General features: G+C 35.1%; 1 protein-coding gene across 1 annotated transcript in view; it reads right to left on the bottom strand.

The window, feature by feature from the left end:
- Window positions 1-20,200, bottom strand: part of HCN1 (hyperpolarization activated cyclic nucleotide gated potassium channel 1) — a 368,640-nt gene that overhangs the window by 99,641 nt on the left and 248,799 nt on the right. Inside the window, exon 4 of the mRNA XM_046672402.1 lies at window positions 7,198-7,416. Within this exon, the coding sequence (XP_046528358.1) occupies window positions 7,198-7,416 (219 nt within the window). The remainder of the gene's footprint in view (window positions 1-7,197; window positions 7,417-20,200) is intronic.

The raw sequence follows: 20,200 nt of genomic DNA, 5'->3' as shown, positions 1-20,200 counted from the left end.
GAATAGCCAAATTGGAAATCTTTCCAACTAATTAAGGAACATGTGGGAGTCGTGCTTACGGCATTCTCACTTTCAAAGAAAGGAAGAAAGCCTTTACAAACAATGAAGAAAAGCAAGTGAAACATTTTGTTGAATGCACATAGATTTTACAGTGATGTCTTCCCCCAAAGCATGTTCTCAATGAGAAGGATGTTATCAAGCCATTTTTCATTTAAGCACTGGGTCGACATGATTTTCCAAGGTCAAGATCATTGTAACTTCAAAGCCCCTTTGCTCCTCTGAAGACAAATACTAGAAAATGAGTAAACCAAATTAGCAGCTCAGCTGAATAAATGTCTTGATCTAATGAAGACAGGTTGCAAAACAGGATGTAATTTTCTTTTTCTTTTTAACTGAATAATAGTATTATTTATAAACCATCGTAGCCATTATTCCAAATTTTTCCTCTTTGTGCTGCCATTACTCTGGTCGTAGAGTCCTTTTTTTTTAATTGAGGATTCAGAATTACATGACAGCAGCCACAAACTCTCCCATCTATCTTTTTGAGGCAATGAGTTCCATCATATCCTAAAGCAGAACACACTCCTGACAACCCAGCAACTAAGAAATTGCTTCAACACTGATGAAAGACACTTTGATAATATACCTTTTACTTACAGGGAAATCAATCTTAGAACTTCAGAGGGGAAAACAGATTGAAAATTTAGTTTCTAAAAATTGACTTGTGTTTAAGCTAAATACATACAAACATACATACCTAAGCAAGCACTTGCTGTAACACATGAGGCAATATGTTCACATACAAATAACACGATAAAGGTTTTTTAAAGGATGCTTTCATGTATACTCAAATGACAGCATTCAGAAAAGTTTAAATTATGAACTCTTATTCCTTTTTCTGTTAGAATACAGGCTGGACCACTGTAAACATTCTTAATCCTCACTGTCCCATGGGAGTACTGTTGTATCATCAGCATCACAGTATTGAGGATTCTATGTATGGGGCTGAAATACACAACAGCAGAGACACAGGTCTTCCCTTCATGGTGCTTACGCTTCCCATGGACAGACAGAATATACACGATAAACAGATCTCTATAGGTTGGGATGATCAAGGAAGACGGCATAACCTTCCAAAGCGAAGGGCAGACCTATGTCGAGTGAAAGTGGTAGAAGTTTGTACAGGGGCAGGATGAAGGGTGTGGCAGGTCAGAATCATTTAGTTTGTTGAGAGAACAGTAATTATCTGGCTGGAAAGGAGATTTGGTTAAGACATCTAAAGAGTTTAAAAATTGATTTGGCACCACTTCTCTTCCAGCAAAATTCTTCTCGAAGGGCATATTACCAAGAAAATAAGTATATTAACCATAATCATTTTATTCTAAATGATCAGAAATCTGCATTTTATTGTAAATAGAATTTGAGTAGCTTGAAAACAAGAGCAGGTCTTGGTGCCTAGCCTTTTGTCTCTGGTCATATCATTCGCGTATGTTGTCATGTGTCACTTAATGACAGAAACACATTCTGAGAAATGTGTTGTTAGGTGATTTTGTCATTGTGTGAACATCATAGGGTGTACTGCCACAAACCTAGATGGGACAGCCTATGACACACCTGGGCTTTATGGTACTAATCTTATGGGACCACAGTCTTATATGTGGTCTGTTTTTGACTGAAAGGTCATTACGCTGTGCATGACTGTACAAATTCAGAAGATTAGACTGATTAAAAAAGAAAAAAGATTTCTACAGAATAAGAAATGCGTGTGTTAGTCCTGATTACAGTCCTTCATTTACAAAGAAAGAATAAGGATCTATGGATTATTAATTAAGCCAAGAAAAACCATTTGCCTGAACTGATGAGGTTCAAGATCTTATATTTTTGGTACGATTACACAAAATTGGATAACTCAACATGGTTTCATATAGGATTACATATAACTCACTTGTATGGTTAAGAGACTACTTACATTAAACCGTACTTTCTTATTCCAAAGGGCCTTTAATGGCCATCACGTAAACTCTTGCAGAGATGGACAAAATTTTATCATTTTGTCCTTTTGAATAAATTTAGCATTTTATTTTCTTGCCATTACTAAACCAAGAATCAGCAATTTTTAAAATTTTATACAACATAATCAATATTTTAAGCCTGGAGTAGCATTGGCTCATTGTCTTCTGCTCCACCACTAGAAAGCACAGGCTATTTAAAAGACTCATTCCTGCACCTGCCTTGGATTTATACGGTCTGCTCCATGCATTCAGGAAGCTATTCAGTATATAAAGGTATTTCAATTTGACAATTTCCTCACGTAATTAAAGTGATTCTTTGGTCATATTCAAATTTCACATTAAAAATCTTTCATGTACATCAAGTATACCAAGGTGAATTGAAAATCTCTTACTCTAAATTCATAATGTGTATTGTGTTAAAATTCTTTCTTATTATGGAGAGAAAATTGCACACCTAAAAGCTGCTACAATTATTTGACAGGAAAGAGAGTGACAAGTCTAGAAATAATGGTGGGCTTCCCAGGGGAGTCCATGGTAAGAACTAAGATGCAGTAGTATAAAGATGATCAAAAGCAGTGTCATTTCATGAAGGCTAGATGAGTTGCACATATATCTAGAAAAGAAAGTAACTACCAAGGTCACTTAAAAAAGAAAGGAATCATCACTGTAGAGAGTGTGTCTAGACAGGTATTTTCCAAAGTGAACATTAGTCACTTGAAATATATTGGGGTTTGGCACGGCGGGCACGCACAACACACTAAATGTTCAGGGCACACACATTTATATCAAAACAAAAAGAAAAAAATCAATACATTTTTTCAATAAACATCCCCAAACTTATTTGACCAGGGAACAATTATATATATAAATCATATATATGACAATGACATCTGTGGAAGAGGGTTTGAGAAGAGTATTGAGATGAAGAGAGGTCGAAAAGGCTGCTGGATTGGGATTTACTGTTTTTTCCTCAGGTTAACTGAGCTGCTAATCTGAGAGATATCAGAATATTGGTTGTGTAAGAAACTCTCTCATACACAGGTTTACAACTGTAAAGGGTGATCCAAGGGTCAAAACTCCCAGAGGTCTCAATCTCATCAAAGCTCCACAGAGGTCAGAGGGTAGAGCGAGAATTCTCCTGGTGGGATTAATGAGCAGCTTTCTTTGGAGAGTGTGATTGCTCCACTATGAGTCCCTTTCTCAACCCCCTTTGGGATAGGGGTGTGGGAGGGCTACCTTAACATTGACCGGTAGGGAGAGCTTCAAGAAAACCACTTGGGGATCTTTGAAATAAGTTCACATAGTTGGGAGACAAGTGTCTTGGGTCCGAATCACATCTGAGAATATGTAAATAGTCTGTTGACACTGGGGTCTGAATCCTGCCAAGGAATCAGAGAAGGCTAGAGAAAGGCTCCTCACTGCTTTGGTGGAAAATGCAAGGAAGTGCTAAGAGATAGGCTAAGAGAAGGATTCAGGAGTGCTTCTCTGTATACCAGATCTGAGCCATAGAGGGGGCTAGCTTTACATCTTGGGTCCAGTCCAAGAGTGCCACCTGGTAGAGCAAGGAACACTCAGCAGAAAGAGGCTCAGGGCCTCATCTAGGAAATTGCGGGAGAGAGACTCAAAGGGGCTCATGGCAAGAGCCCAAAGACTCTCACACAGGAAGGGTCAGCTTTAAGCATCTGCCAGACCCACCAAAGGACACTAGCTTGACACATCCAGCGGGCACATTAAGCTGCCTCTTCCCTTCCCTTTCCTCCCTCCTGCTGTCTCCTACCTTGACGACAAACAGCAGCTCCTAATACACTTCTGACAGGAGAGAGAAGAGCCTACGGAGTAAGCCTACCTTTCTCACTTCTAGCTTCCAGTTCCAAAAAGCCCTCGGTGCGGGTGGGAAAAGATGCAACTTGCTCAGAAAAGATGACCTTTACTAAATAAAGTTAAAGTGACCATTGGAGACAAAAAATACAATTGTCTTTGATTATTTCCTAAGTTGAACTTCAATAGACCAATTACAGCAACTATGTAGCTTGCTGATGATCCAGAGCAGAGCATTGGGGGAGGCACATTTTAAATACCTCCTGTCTCACACCTTAAAGTCTCTATATCTGAGAGAAGGGGGAAATGTAGCTGTCTGAAATGTAATAGAATACAAAACATGATAGCCCACGAAGTCAGCAGCATCCATTGTGATTCAAGTCAAAGTTTAATCTGCAATGTTACAAGGATAAAGATCGTCACACTTTTTTTTAGTCAAAAGAGAAAATAGTAACAATGACAATGATGATGATGACATCATAGCCCCATCAGATTATTAGCATTGGTATATTTTGTAGATAAGAATTTCAAGATCAGAGGACCTTATGCTACTGCTTGGGATGATAGAACTGCTTAAGGTTGGGAGACTCAGACTGAAACAATGTTCCCTAGGAAGGAAGAAGTACATGACTCTGAGATTCCAAACTAAAACAGTGGGCTAGAGTATGACTTTCCGCAGACTAGATTCGACCAATACATTCATTTGAGCCTAACAGTACCATGAGTGATGGGGAGACAGTAGAGTGTTATTCTATGAGTGAATTCTGGAGCCAGATTAGATGGGTTGAATACCAGTGCATTCTGAATGGCTACTATAAAAGCTATTAGTTAGAGCTCCCTCTTTTACATTAAAAATATGTTATTACTGAGTAAATGGCAGTGAAAATAATATCAATATTAATTTTGTAGGCATCTGTTGCAGATGGTTCCAATATACCTAAAGACAAATGTTAACTACAAAAATAAGCATTTCCTCAAAAAGTTAAACATACAATTACTATATGAACCAGTAACTCCACTCCTAGGAATTTGTTCAAAAGAAATGAAAAGAGGTACTCAAAACAATACATGTACACAAATGTAAATTGCAGCACTATTCACAATAGCCAAAGGAGGAAACAACTCAATGTCCATCAACTTATGAATGGAAAAACAAAACGTGTTACATCAACACAATGGGTTATTAATCAGCCATAAAAAGGAATGAAGCACTGATACATGATACAACTTGGATGAGCCTCGAAAACATTAAAAAGGTCACATATTGCTTGGTTGCACTTATATGAAACATCTAGAATCGGGAAATCCATAGATAGAAAGCAGACTGGCAGTTCCCTTGGGGCTGGGGGAAGATGAAATTGGGAGTGACTATTTAATGGGTAAAGGGTTCAACTTGAGGGTGATGAAAATGTTTTGGAAAATTTAAGACCTGTTCTGAATTATACTGACTAGAAAATGAGTACAATATTCTAGAACTAAACTTCTTGACAATTCTTGGTTTGGAGCCAAAAAATAAAATTAGACTTTTTTAATCAGCTGTTTCTGAATAAGTTGTTCCAAATGTCAGACAGTAACAAAGGGTTACCCCAGGATCCTGGCCCTCTATTAAGCAGTTGTAAGATGAACTTGGTGACTTGAATTATGGCAAACATCCTAACACCTTTGCATATAAATGTCTATGATTATGTAGTTAAATGAATTCGTTTACCAAGTTAAACTTGGCTTATATAGCAGGTCTAAAAAGATAATTATGAATTCACTTAATATGCAATACAATGCTAATTAAAGCAATTTGGAAATTGAAAATGTTCGTTTGTTTTTAAGAAAATATGTAGCGATGATGCAGACAAAACAGAAAAGAGTATTTTTTTTTTTCTTTTGGTGAGGAAGATTATTCTTGAGCTAACGTCTGTGACAATCTTCCTCTATTTTGCACGTAGGATGCCTCCACAGCATGGTTTAATGAGTAGTGTGTAGGTCTGCACCCAGGATGCAAACCCAGGAATCCTGGGGTGGCAAAGTGGAGTGCGTGAACTTAACCACTATGCCACCAGGCTGGCCCCTGAGTATTTTTATTAAAAGCAATATCATCTGGAAATGAAAAAGAAACAGTGTAACAGAAAATACACCATGTTGCAGTCTTCTCTTAAATCCTCGTAAATTTTGTTAAATTTCTTTGAATATGAAATTTTCAGTCAGTCAACGTATAAAATCTCTTTTTCCTTACTATGCTCTTTGTTCTTTCCAGTTTAATTGGAGGCTTTATTTTAAAATGAACATCGAAACAACTTTGGTAGTTCACCTTTCATTACTTCAGTAATCAAATACCAACTTGTTCACTATAATAGTTAGTGGCAGTGTAATTATATTCAAGGGAAATAAAGTATGCAAGTTCCCTTTCTCCTATTGTATGATTATAGCATTGAAAACTTCTGTATATAAAGCAACAACAGAAACGATCTTTTGCTGTTTGGTAAATAATTATGAGTCTAAGTTGTTATCACTTACCAGGAGAAGTATTCTAGAACAATTTTAACCATTGCTTTCAGAAATGCTCTTTGGCAAGGTGCATGCTATATACTCTGTCGTGTTCAAGAGAGCTCCCACATTATAAATTCTTCCTTCAGTCAAGAAATATTTTATCTTTCAGTAGGTGTCTGATGTCTGGTCAAGAACGTAAGCATTGTCCAACTATCCAAGCTCTAGCCCCAGCCAAAGTAATTCAGCAGATGAAAAAATAATCCACTGAATAAATCATTACATATATTTATTTTTTCTCTCTCTTTTGGGAAAAGTTTGGAGCAGTGATCATTTTAATTAACACGTTGTACAGAAGAATGCTCGATAGCATCTGTTAATATGCATTTTTAAGACTGGAGGGTGTGGTGACTTATCTAGATATAAGGGCAACATATGTTCAGCTAAGCATATGGATTGTAATATAAATTATGATTATAACATGCGGAGAAGCACAGAGGGGCATGTGCAATGCCTGCCTGTCCCCATTTAATTAGCTGACATATTTTTCTAACATATACTAGAGAAGAGTTTCTATTAACTGCTGAAATATGATAGAATATTAACTACGATAATATCTTGTCGGCTTCATACATTTTGAAACATGTAACTGTTTTGTCTGTGAATGTAAATTGAGATTTTTTAAAAATCTATTACTCAAGAGAGAAACTAGAAACAAAAGCTATGAGCACCATCTTGAAGAAACCTCAAAATATCAAAACAGATTGTATTTTCCTGCTTTAAGCATTTTATCTCATTGTATTTTTGAGAGAGGGGATAGTGAACTTGAACACTATTAATTCAATTTATAAACTAGGTGGTTGAAGATATTAGAGGTAAAACAAATTACCTTCTCTTGATATTGCCGCCTTGAGGAATCCAAAGACTGGATTAGAGCTGTGGCATGGCCCACAAACATGGCGTAACAGGTGGCCCCGACGATCATGCTCAGCATGGTGATCCAGAGGTCGGACATGCTGACTGGGGCCTGGGCTCCATACCCAATACACAGCATGTGACTCATGGCTTTGAAGAGCGCATATGAATACTGCTTTCCCCAAGAATCATTCTGGAACAGAAGAGAAAAAAAATAGACTGAGCCATTAGAAGAGCAGAATAAAAAGTGAGTATGACCTGTACACAGAAGCATTATAGAACAGTGAGTATGGACAAACATCCTTCTAACGGAGCTTTTACACAGGTACTGCTCCCTAATTACTAATCTAATGAATTGATATTGTTCAAAGCCTGCCTAGCATGATGAAATCTAAATAGTGAACTGTTAATATATGCATTCCTAATCACTTTTAGGTTTGTTGTTTTTAAAACTAAAATTCTTTTTGGGATAATGGTGCGAGTGTCACATAAAAATGCAAAGAATGAACGTTGATGGGCTCATTTTAAAGTTTCAGGAAATCTAATCACTCTCTATTAGTATATTTGCAAGCTGAGAAATGCTGCAGATGGGTGTGAAGCAGACGGGCTCAAGTGTAGGAATTTTTATCAAAACTATGATGTTTAGATTTTTTAAGTCAAAATTGACGCATTTGTGTAGTTCTTAATCCTTTAATTCTTAAGTGAAAAATAGACACATTTTGGAAATTCAAGCCTGATAAATGGAAAGACTTCCTTGAAGCCCTCTCTCAGAGTAATGTGTATTGGAATTCAAATGTCAGATGATGATGGATGAATCTTGTTAGCTTTTTATAAACTAATAAAGTAAAATAAGCAAAATAATACTTTGGCAAATACTAAAAAAAAAGCTGACTTCTCAGATTAGTTGTTTGATATAATTTCTGATGTCATTTCAAAACTTTACTCCAAGCTCAATTCTAAAAAATAAACTGTTCAATATATCTTATCTACCCTTTGATAAAATCTGAAGGATTTTTTTGATCAATTTTTATCAAACTCCCTAGCCAAGTACTTACATAATTTATGAGGCCCAGTACAAAATGAAAACTTGGGGTCTTTTAGTTCAAAACACAGGGTAAAAAAGTGCTGTTAAAGATAATGATATATAAAGAGTTTTTCCTTTAAAAATATTTTATTGTTTATAAAACGTAATGGGATAATAGCGATAGATGATTAACAACATAAATTTACAAGTTTCAAAAATAATATTTTGGTGTCATAATAGTATGTATATCATAAATAATAATACTGTATTATTATGATATCTTGATTGATCAGACAATTTTTCTGCAAATTCATTTCTTAGGTCATTAAAATTTATACAGTTAGTAATTTCATTTTCAATGATAAAATTGAAAGTGACAGCAGTTGCTTTTGGCTAATGCAAGATCACAAATAATTTCTGGTACTTTTTAATTTTGAGAAAGAACTTTTTATTGTTGTAACTGTTACTGGAGATATTAAGAGTATTTTATAGGCTGTGACAAATAGGATAAATTCCTGATAAATTATTTTAATATATAAATTTTAGTACATCTAGAGCCAAATTCTCAAAGAACAATTTTTCTATAAAGATTTAACTCTTCATACAAATCAATTTGGTCTACATCTGAATGCGAATTTTTTAATTAAGCTTTTTATTTTAAGATACTTATAGATTAACATGCAAATTGTAAGAAATAATAAAGAGAGATCCCATGTACCTTTCACCCGATTTCCCCCAATGTTAACATCTTGCAAACTATAGTACAATGTCATAACCAGGAAACTGATGTGGATACAATCCACTGATCTCATTCATATTTCACTAATTTATTTGTATTCATTTGTGTGTGTATTTAGTTTTATGCAATTTTATCACCTGTATCAGTTCATGTATTCATCACCACAGTCAAGATACAGAACAATTCCATCACAACAAAGGTCCCTTATACAGCCTTAAAATTGATTTGAATATTAAATGTAAATGTATGCAATGGTATTTTAATATTTCCTCTGACATTTCCTGTAACTTGCTGAGGTCGTGCAAGAAACCAAAAGTAGTTTCATAATTTGTATATAATCCAAAATGCCTGTTTATGTAGTCTATTCCTGTATTTTCAGTTACAAAGAAAATTTAATTTAAAAATTGTCCTCGTTAATAATTGGCTCATTTAAAGTTTCATATGAAAATAGTGTTATTTTCCATCAAATGTGATGATCTTCAAATTTAATCCGTATTTCTAGGCTGGTGGATATTTGCTTTGCAATGTTACAGCAGTTTTTACAACTGGACATCGTAAACTACGAAGAATTCTAAGAACTGCCTGATATGCTTTATTGCAATGTCCATGTGTACTCCCTTTTTTGTAATAATTTATTGACAAAGTTTACTGCCTGAGCTCTGCAGGCACTGACTTGGGACTTAGGCAGGAGATTTAGTGTTTGTGTAGATACTGCGGGGATGTGCTCCTGGGACTAACAGGCAGCTGGCCCCTCACCATGGGCCCTGTCCCTGCTGGCTTGCAGGAGCCACTCCCAGCTCCCAGGGTTGCTGCTGCTGCTTCTGCAGCTGCTGTTGCCACTGCTCATCTGGCCGGGGTCCGGCTTGGCCATGTTGGGTACACATAGCATCCCGGATGCAGAGGCATGTGTATGCGTGCGTTGATGCCAGGCCAATCGCTTGGCTTCTGTGCTGCCTACTTTGCCTGCAGGCCTGAACCTGTGTACCCACAGCTGCCACCCCGCAGCTCCAAGGCTGATATTCATGCTTCATTGTCTCAGTGGACTTCAATTACAAAACATAAATTCAAAGGCAAAATTATTAAGAATTTCAAGATAGCAGCAGCAGAGCATTAAACTAAGCACAGAGTCCTTCTAAAAGTGGGTCCCTGTGCAACTGCAAGGTCACACACCACATATCCATGAAGCCATACCTGTCTTTGTAAAATTAACTCTTGAAATATCGGAAATCTTTAAAGTTATTTTTAACATATATTTAATATGTGTGGATATTTCTGTTCATGTTTTAACGGAGTTTTCGAAAATCAAATTTACAGATTTAAAAAATGGAACATGATAAGTTTGAAAAGCCCAATCTCATAACCTTTGGAATTGCAGGCAGCTGCTGACCCATAAAAAATAACTAGCCCCATTTGGTTGAAAGAGTTAAGGTTCTTAAACTGAAATTCATTGTTACTGACATAAAATGAAGTCATGCTGCCATATTAATCTACATACACACACATACATAGACGTATGTATATATACAAATGTAAAAATGAAATTCAATTTTAAGGAAAGAAAATAATTTGAACATGATATTATACTGTACTCTGCAGATAGCATAATGAACCCGTACACAAAGTTTTCATTTTGGGGGATGAACAAAGTTTATTCCTTACATTTTGTTTCCATACATGAAAATATACAATTACTCTCAGGAATAAACCTAAAGTCCCCAAAATTTTAGATGTTTCATAAACAAGAAATAGAGTATTCAATAAACAAAGCAATGTGTTCTATAAAAATCTTGAATGTATATATTATTTATAATGACACATTTAAATTTCTAAATTCAACTCAGTAGTATACTGATATACTAAAAATGGATTCGTTACAAACCATATTGCAAAATAAACAAAGGCTCTAATCTCTATGATCCATTCAAAGAATAGATAGAGAGAAAATAAGCTTGATTCATTTCTGACTGGCTTTAAATCTCTTTTGGGCTCCCTCAGAACTCCAGGTATTCATCATGGAGACTTCCATCTGGTATATGATAATCTTTTCATGTGCCTGCATCACCTTATAGATTAGGGCTGGGGCCATGTCTCATTGATCATGTTCTCAAGACTAAATTGCATGATTCAGTGAAGACACTCAACGTTTTTATTGTTATTAAGAGAAAGGGTGAATAAATAAATTTTGACTAGGATGTTAAGTCTAATGCAAGATTTCCTTCCTTACACAGGGGCACAGAGAAGGCATGTTGTCAAGGTATCTTGATGGACTTAGATATAATCGGAATAATTCAAAAGTCCAATGGGGTGTCTAGTGGAGACTTCACTTTAATTCTGTTCGTGTTGTTTATTTATTTGTTTTTGAGGAGAAGCAGGATGTAGGGCTGGAGTAGAGAGTTGCAATCAATTTCCCAGAGTATATAATGCAGTTAGATAATAGTCAAACTATTTTGTATAAGAATGCATGCTTATGTTCATTTTAATTTATCTCCTTAGGCACATGCAAAACAGACACACACACACACGCACACACACTCTTGTTGAAATAAATGTATATCACATATGCTTTATGATTCTTTAAAATCATGAACAACTTTTCTATTCTTTGTTCTATCCATATCTTCCTTCCTTTCTTTACACCTACACTTTCCGAAAACAAGGTATGGATTTCTCTTTACCCTTCTCCATGTTGATATAATTACACATGCACACACACACACACATACCCCAAACACGGATTCTAGTTTTTTTCCTACAGAAATGAATCATATCATATATACTTCTCTGCATATTGCTTCTATCACAGAAAAATTCCTCCAAATAATCTAATGTTCCCATAACTATGTAATAACCCATTGTTGATTATGCCATAGTTAATTCACCCATTTTTCTATGTTTTTCAGTTTTTTGCCACTACACACTATTCTGTAATGAACAACCTGGTACATATAACATTTATTTCTATCAAATAGATTCCCAGAAGTGTGTTTCGTTGGATCAAAGAGTAAAGTTTTGTATTTGATTTTAAAATATATTGCTGGACTATTTCAAAAGTCTGTAATCTTTCCAAAAATGAGTAAAGATACACTGCCTCACCTTCCATAGCAAGAAATAGCAACCCATTGTTAGCTTTATTTGCATTTCCTGACTAGGGAATTTGAGAAGATGTTCATATACTTATTAAACAAATGGACTTTCTCATTTCTGATGAAATTCTTATTTTTCTTTATTAATTTGTAACGTTTATTTGAAGACTGAATATCGATTCTTTAACCATGTCATTTAAATATTTATTCCTACTTTACTGTTTGCCTATTAGCCTTTCAATGATATAATTTTGCATACAAACATTTTGATTATTTTACTTAGGAAAATAAATCTGTAACTTCTTTGAGAGCTGCTAGATATCCTGTATTGGTTAAGAAGATCTCCCTAAAACTGAGATTATTCCTATGTCCTAAATGTTTTCTTGAGATTATGTTATTTTTATATTTACTTACATTTACATCTCTACCTAAGTGATTTTTTTGTTTTGGCATATAGAACAAAATTAAAATTTTCTTTTTTTCCAAAAAGATTTGTCTCTTGAGCCAGCAAACAGCTTCCAATGAACTCTCTGGTCCCCATTGATACAAAAATATCTCCTTTGTTATAGATTGTCTCTATATACATTGGTGTTTGTTTCTGGGCTCAATATTTTGCTCCACTGATCTATTTGACTGTTTCTATGCTGAAACCATATGGTCGTAAACAGTGACTTTATAATCTATTATAATATGTATATAAAGCAAAGACTCCTCTCAATTCCAATGAGGGTTTAAACCGAGTTACTATGTGAAGAAATTTGAGCAAGACTGTGTTTTTAAGCAGGTAAAAATCTGGATATATGATCCCAGATGTAGAACAGGCAGGGTATTTGGGAAGAACCTATGGTTAAGAACAGTCACCAAATCCAGAAAATTCCCATCTATCTGTCATTCTGTCTATCTATCTATCAATCTGAAGAATTTCTCATAGATCAGCCGTTCTAAATAATAGAGAAGATTTGTAAGAGATTAAGGAGTAGGAAACATAGAGATGACCAGAGTCAGAGTTGTCTGGACATTTTTCAGCATAATATGGGAAGCCAGTGAAAGTTTTTCATCAGGGAATGATATAATCGGAACTGTAATTTAGGAAGATCAAGAAGGAAGAATTGTTGCACAGGCTCTCAACTGAGGATGATTTTGCCATCCAGGGCCCATGTGGCAACATTTGGAGAACTTTTTGGTTTTTATAACTGAGGGAAGTGCTATTAATATCTAATGGGTAGAGGCTAGTGAAATTGCTACATGCCCTATAATTCACAGGAAAGCTCCCTCACAGCAAATAATTATTTGGACCAGATTGTCAACGGTGGTGAAATTGAGAAACCCTAGTGTGGAGAATGGATTCAACAATAAATAGATAAAGAAGTCAGTTTAAAAGCTATTATGAGTTTAAGAGAGGTGAAATGAGAACTGAAATAGTAAAAAAGCATAAAATATAAAACAACAATGGATAATTTTGAGGAGATAAGATCTATAGAATTCAGCACATTAGGTTTTCATGAAATGGTAAAAGAAAAAGGAAAGTAGAATACCTCAGGGGGTTATGGAAAGTTTATCAAGATTCATGCAGTATAGGCTTTTCCTTACAAAGGAGAGTGGTTAGGGGTAGGGATCTTTTCTATTACTCTGCCACACCAGCATCATTCTCTTTAGACATTGAATTTTGTCTACACACATTGTGTGTACAAGGGCCAACCCAGCCCTTACACTGGAATGTGAGTATTTAGGTGGCAGCCATGTGATTCTGAATCTACTGCTGAAAGAATCCCAAGCAAAGGAATGGTATTTTATACCATCATCTCCATCCTTTTATCCTCTCCTACCCTCCCCACCAGCCCCACCCACCATCACATCCTAGCAACACAAGGCTCAAGCAGGACAATTGTATTGACTGTGACAAAACATATTCATAGGGTTATTCTTGAAAAACAATATGAAGGTAGCAAAAAATATGCATGGCTCTAAACTGTTCAAATCACCAATCATTATATTAAACTACCTTAGTTTCATCATCACACCATCATCACACTTGATAAATGATGACACGGAGGCAGAAATATACTAACTTGCCCAAGGTTATAAGTTTATAAGTGGAAGAGTTAGTGTTTTGAACCCAGGCATTCTGGCTCCAGAGACCATGCCACTAACCACGACATGGTACTGCTCTTGATTTCATAAACCTACAATAATTTCAGGCAAAATATTAAGACTGAAAGATCGACTGATCAGCTTAAATCCCATATTTAAGCCTTTATTAATTGTAGCAAATTTTAAAATACACCCAAGAGGAGATCTAAAGAAAGAAAAGCTAGGATCTGAGAGGGTTTTGTGAAAATCCAGGAATGTTTCTATTCCCAGTACACGATATTTTATTACACAGCTGTTCTACTTTCATGTTTTAAAAATGACTCTATTATATTTTAGCCTACATCAATTATAACAACATGAATGGGAAACTGTATATTCAAAGAGCTTTACCACATGGTCCAAATATTACTAACTTACACATAATGTGCATCCTTTTGAAAGTAAACAAACAAGTTACCTGTGAATTCTGATTTAATTAGGATTTATCTTGTTTTCCTTTTGGATAATGATTTACCAACAAATTGCTCCTTATAGATTAATTTTTTTTATTATTTAAAGGTTTATTCATTTAATTCATCACTGAAGCATCACTGAAATTAATTCTTTTTTGAGGAAAACGTATTGGGCCAAATTAAGAGGGACATATGTAATTAAATTTGACTATTCCACCTGGGAACTTTCATATAGAAAATACACATTTTAAGTTTTCTTTAGGTTTAACTTAAAATGCTTTCTAGGCATTTATTTTGACACCCTGTTTATATTGCTATTGAATTTGGGTGAGAATGAAGGGCTATGGCAAAAAGAAAAAAGTTTATTCTAGAGTGTTCCAGACCTCCTGACATAGGATATTGAAACTCAAACTAAGCCACTTGGTCACCTACCATAGGAACAAAAGTTCTCCAGTCCATCATCTTTCATGTGAACCAAAATTTTATTAACTTAGGAGGCCAAAAAAATCCCATTATTGAATATCTGAATTAATTCTTCTTTATCAGTTGAAAGCAAATATCAATATGAATACGTTAAGTTGTTAAAATCTTAGCAAAAGCTGAAATACAGAACTTAGAGATTCAGCAATTCACACTTCAATTATGAAAATATTAAAGAATCAGAGAAACGAAAAAATAGTGGAACTAGAAAGCCGGGTAGGGGATCAGCTCTACAGAGCTGGGTTGTCAAATTTTGATCAGTGTGTTCAATTTATTTCTTCAATCATTGAATAAACTTATCACATATCGATTACAGCAATGCCAATCAGAGAGAAGTGCCTTAAGGAGTTCTCAAGACAAGGAATACAGGAAAGCATAATTGGCCTGAAGTCACAAGAAGTGTAGTGTTAACAGGTTACCAATTCCAAAGAGAGTGTGTTCACTTGAATATGCCATGATTTTTCTTTATCAGTATATAAAAGAACAGAGACAGGGTAGTAAACAGGTGTTCTCCATCAATTTCAGTGCTGAAGTGTGATTACCATGAATAGACTTTGGGAGCGAGCTTTATCCTAACTAGTGACTGAAATAGAATTATCACTGTTTTTTAGGTATTAACTTGAGGTTTTTGTTCTTTGAAGTGTGCCCCCTAGAACATTTAGTTTCATATATTTATTATAAACGGAAACATTTAAGACACACTCTTGAGGAGGTCTCTTCTTAGTTAAATTAAACATTACTTGTGACTTTTTGTTACAGATCATATTAAGTGATAAAGTGAGTAGGAAGACACATGGGGATGACCTCAATCAGGCCATCCTAAATTGAATTATTCAATAGTAACATTGTCTATGCCATTGCTTAGGAGACTTGGCGAAAAGACTGCCAGCCATGTTGAGTGTAAGGTCAAAGTGGAGATAGCCAAAGGAAGGAATATTTCATTAAAAAATATGTATGATGCAGCATTGTCCCCACTATACTTTTAGTGCTGTGCAAAACAAATAGTAACTCAGGAGTACGCAGGAAGAAAAAGAGCCCAGCAACACTGTACTTTGGGTGATTTCATGACTTGTCAACACTGTTACATACATTAGCACTATATTTTTAAATGTATTAGGAAGTAGTAAATTATTTCTTTTCTTTTTTTTTTTTTATAAGATTGGCACCTGGGCTAACAACTGTTGCCAATCTTTTTTTGTTTTTCCTGCTTTATCTCCCCAAACCCGCCCTGTACACAGTTGTATATCTTAGTTGCAGGTTCTTCTAGTTGTGGGATGTGGGACGCTGCCTCAACGTGGCCTGACGAGCGGTGCCATGTCCATGCCTAGGATCCGAACCCTGGGCTGCGGCAGCGGAGCACGCGAACTTTACCACTGGGCCATGGAGTCGGCCCCGTAAATTATTTCTTTTCAATTCACATGATAGAAGCTCTTGGATTCTTGGAATATATATTTATATTCTTGATGACAATATCTCCAAATAATTTAAATGACATGAATTCTAGCATTAACACTTTAAAAAAACAGATATACAATTACATATTGTTTCAGTTGAAATTTATTTTTCTTATTTTTAGTGTTATGATCTGCTTACAAACATTTATGCCTCTAACATCAACACTTTTGCACTATAGGAGGGTTTCAAACTGTCTTTAGGAGTAAAATATAAAGTTACTGCATAACTAGATTGTTGTTGCCCTAAACACAAGGATGTCCGGTCATTTTAAGAGCTTGTTAAGGCTTGTTCTCTGGTCAATTAATCCCTCCAGTTCTAAGTGTACTATTTCCTGCTTCAATAATGATAAATGCAAAATTTGGACTAACTGGATTTATAAATTAAAATTTAATGATGCTTGAGATCATGGATAATTTTCTCATATTTCTTTTAAAGTTTGTGCATTATTTTAAAATAAAAATTAAACAAATAAATAAATTATTTTTTAATTTGGTGTGTCTATTAACCCTGTTTTTTATACTGAGTTCATTAATACTTCTTATAGAAAGGTCCCAAATCTGACATTATTTCAAGATTTTAAGTTTGATTTTTCAATTATAATTAGCATTTCAAGCAAAATATTTTCATGAGGTACCTCCTTGCTTGTTTGTACATATATATAAACAAGTATATTTTACATATTTTGCGTATATAAATATTAGTAAATATATTTTGTATATATGCATGAAAATAAAAGAACAAGGGAAGAGATTAGCATACACTGAGCACGTAAGTCCTTGCAAGGTACTATTATATCATCTCATTGCGCCTCATATCATTCTTGAAACTTGATACTGTTATTAGAGGTGAAGAATGTGAAGCTTAGAAAAATAAAGAAACTTGCTCAAAGCCACACACTTGGAGGTGCCAAAGCTGGAATGCAATCACAGTTCTGTCTGAACCACAGTTGTAACTCTCTCCGCTCCAAAGATCATAGCCATATATTTCATAAACATTTATATGAGCAAAATTCATGATAATTATAACTCAGGGTTTTCAAGCATTTTAAGAACGTAACATGATACAGGAATTCTTTAAAGTCTGTGCACTCATTTCAAGCAGCCAAAGGGAAGCTCTACGACACCTTACGGGAATTTAGAGGAAAAATTATCTCAGGCTTTCATCAGAGAAAACCTCAGGGAAAATTCCCTGGAGAGTTTGAGGTCAATAAACATGGTTTAATCATACAGTCGGATTTCGCTTTTGTATTTTCCTATTGGCAAAGAACTCGCAAAGGGAGTTCTCCTTTCCTCCTATCCCCAAAGCCCAGGACGAAGCCAACTACCCTGGTATCTAATAGGAAGAGTCTTCTGGAAGGAAATCCTCGCCTGAGGGTTAATCCTCCAGAGGATCTGTGAGGCACACATGACACAGGGATGCAGGTTCAATGTAAAATACTGACTGATGCTGTGTGCTTCCACTCAACACCCAGTCAGAGTAAAATAAGCAATGATGACATATTTCCTAAGTGCTATTATCATTATCATTTTTATTTTAGTGAGGAAGATTGACCCTGAGCTAACATCTGTGCCAATCTTCCTCTATTTTGTACATGGGACACTGTCACAGCATGGCTTGACGAGAGGTGTGTAAGTCCGTGCCCGGGATCTGAACCCTCGAACCCTGGGCTGCCAAAGCAGAGTGTGCAAATTTAACAACTACACCACTGGGCCAGCCATCTGAAGTGCTATTATTTAATATGCACTTTTAAATTAATTTCACGGGTTTAATCAAAGCAGCTGTGTACTGATGATCATCAAATTAGTAGATCATCTCTTTTGATGGCATTCTCAAGTTAACGGGGCTAATGAGAGGTTTTAACATATTGGTAGTGTTAAAACCTACTAAAATTAAAGAGAAATTAAAGTGAAATAACAAACTGTAATCCTTTGCGCTGGGTTCAAACTTCTGCGCTTAATAAGGAAAGCAGCCACCTGAGACAGAAAAGAAGCAGAAGAGTTAGGAACATCTTTTCAGCCCAAGTAAAGCCCTTGGGTAGTTATTGTTAACGATTAGATCATAAAATGTATTAAATATGCAATTTTTTGTTTATGCAAATGTTTAGGTTACCATATTAAAAATAAGGCATTAGAGTTTCTTCCTACATAATTTGCATATATATCAATTTGTATGACAGATGGTGTAATTTAAAAGGATTTATACTTTTTATGAGGATTAAACGGGAGGCTTTATAAAAAAGGCTGACACATAAAGCGGCTGTATATGACAAGGTTGATATATAACAAGGTGTTTAGGTGTTTTCCACCTAAAATAGTTCTGTAAATGAGAGTCTAAATTTATTAATAGTCTGTGTACGTATGTGTGTTTTGATTTAACAAATACGTTTATGAAACTCTCTTCTGCTAGGTACAATTCTAACTTCTTTACAAACATATAAATCATGAAGAACTTTCTTAAAATCTAACATTCAGAGATAAGCATAAACTAAAATATGGAAAATTTTAAGACAGAGAGAAAAAAATGTGTAAGCTGGCAAGAAGCTTACTTAGTATTTGGTTATTTATACTGAGGTTAAAAAGGGCTTTTCCGTCATCCTAAAAGTCAGGTTCTCATCTATTACAGATTCTGAAATCCCACCTTAGTAATGGTAGAATGTGCCCTTAAAATTCAACATATTCGTGTAATTTTCATGGGATAGTGAACAAATTCGTCTCCTTTTTCTTTTCATATCTGGATTTGCTCCTTGGCCAGAGCTCCCACTACCAGAAGTGAGAAGGGATAGTGAAATAAATTAAAATGGTAGGCCCATTAAAGATTTTCTTTCCTACTGTAGACTGTCTTTTAACCATAGACTCACAGAAAGTTGGAAAAAATTACTCTATACTTTTTATAAGCAAACTGAGTTTCAGAATCTCCATGATTATAAGAAGAAAATAGATAAATACATGTATAAATAAACAAACATATACATAAATAAATATATTCAGACCACCCAACTTTATTTTAATCCTATATATAAGGAACACTATATCTAAGGTCTCACCAGGTTTGTATAAGAATTGAAAAACAAAAAGTTACTCTCATGTCTCTCCATGCTTGCCAGTTATCAATTCCACTATATTTGCATAATCACAATAATAACCATTACACTATCACCAAGAAAAACACTGAGTTCAGTCTATACAGATCTCTTACAATAAGAATCTAATTTGACTTGGTGATTATCACAACAACCTTATGGTAGCTAGAACGGCCTTCATTATCTTCACTTTACTGATGAGGATGAAGTTCAGGGTTTCATTAACTTGCCGATGGTCTCATGGCAAAAAGCAGTATCTCTCCGTTGGTTCATTGCAGAGACAGGGCATTTTAAGCTGTACTTTAATAATTGCTATCCTGTACTCTGTTTGCTCACATATGACTTATTTAAGAGGAAAAATCAACATGAACTGGTTAAACCATCTCCATTATGAAAGTGATAGTGCAAGTGAAATTATTATTACAATATATCTGGGTAAAATGATGCGGATATCTACTATAATCCATATTGCCCAACACTGCCATTGAGATATTTCAGGCAAATATACTCTTATTAGATCAGTGGCTAATTAAATTACATAGAAAACCATTTCCGTATGCTAAAGGATTTCAAT

Source organism: Equus quagga, chromosome 9 (assembly GCF_021613505.1).
Source record: "Equus quagga isolate Etosha38 chromosome 9, UCLA_HA_Equagga_1.0, whole genome shotgun sequence".
Lineage (NCBI taxonomy): Eukaryota > Metazoa > Chordata > Mammalia > Perissodactyla > Equidae > Equus > Equus quagga.
The sequence above is the reverse complement of the archived record's forward strand: the minus strand, read 5'-3'. Positions and strand labels throughout refer to the sequence as shown.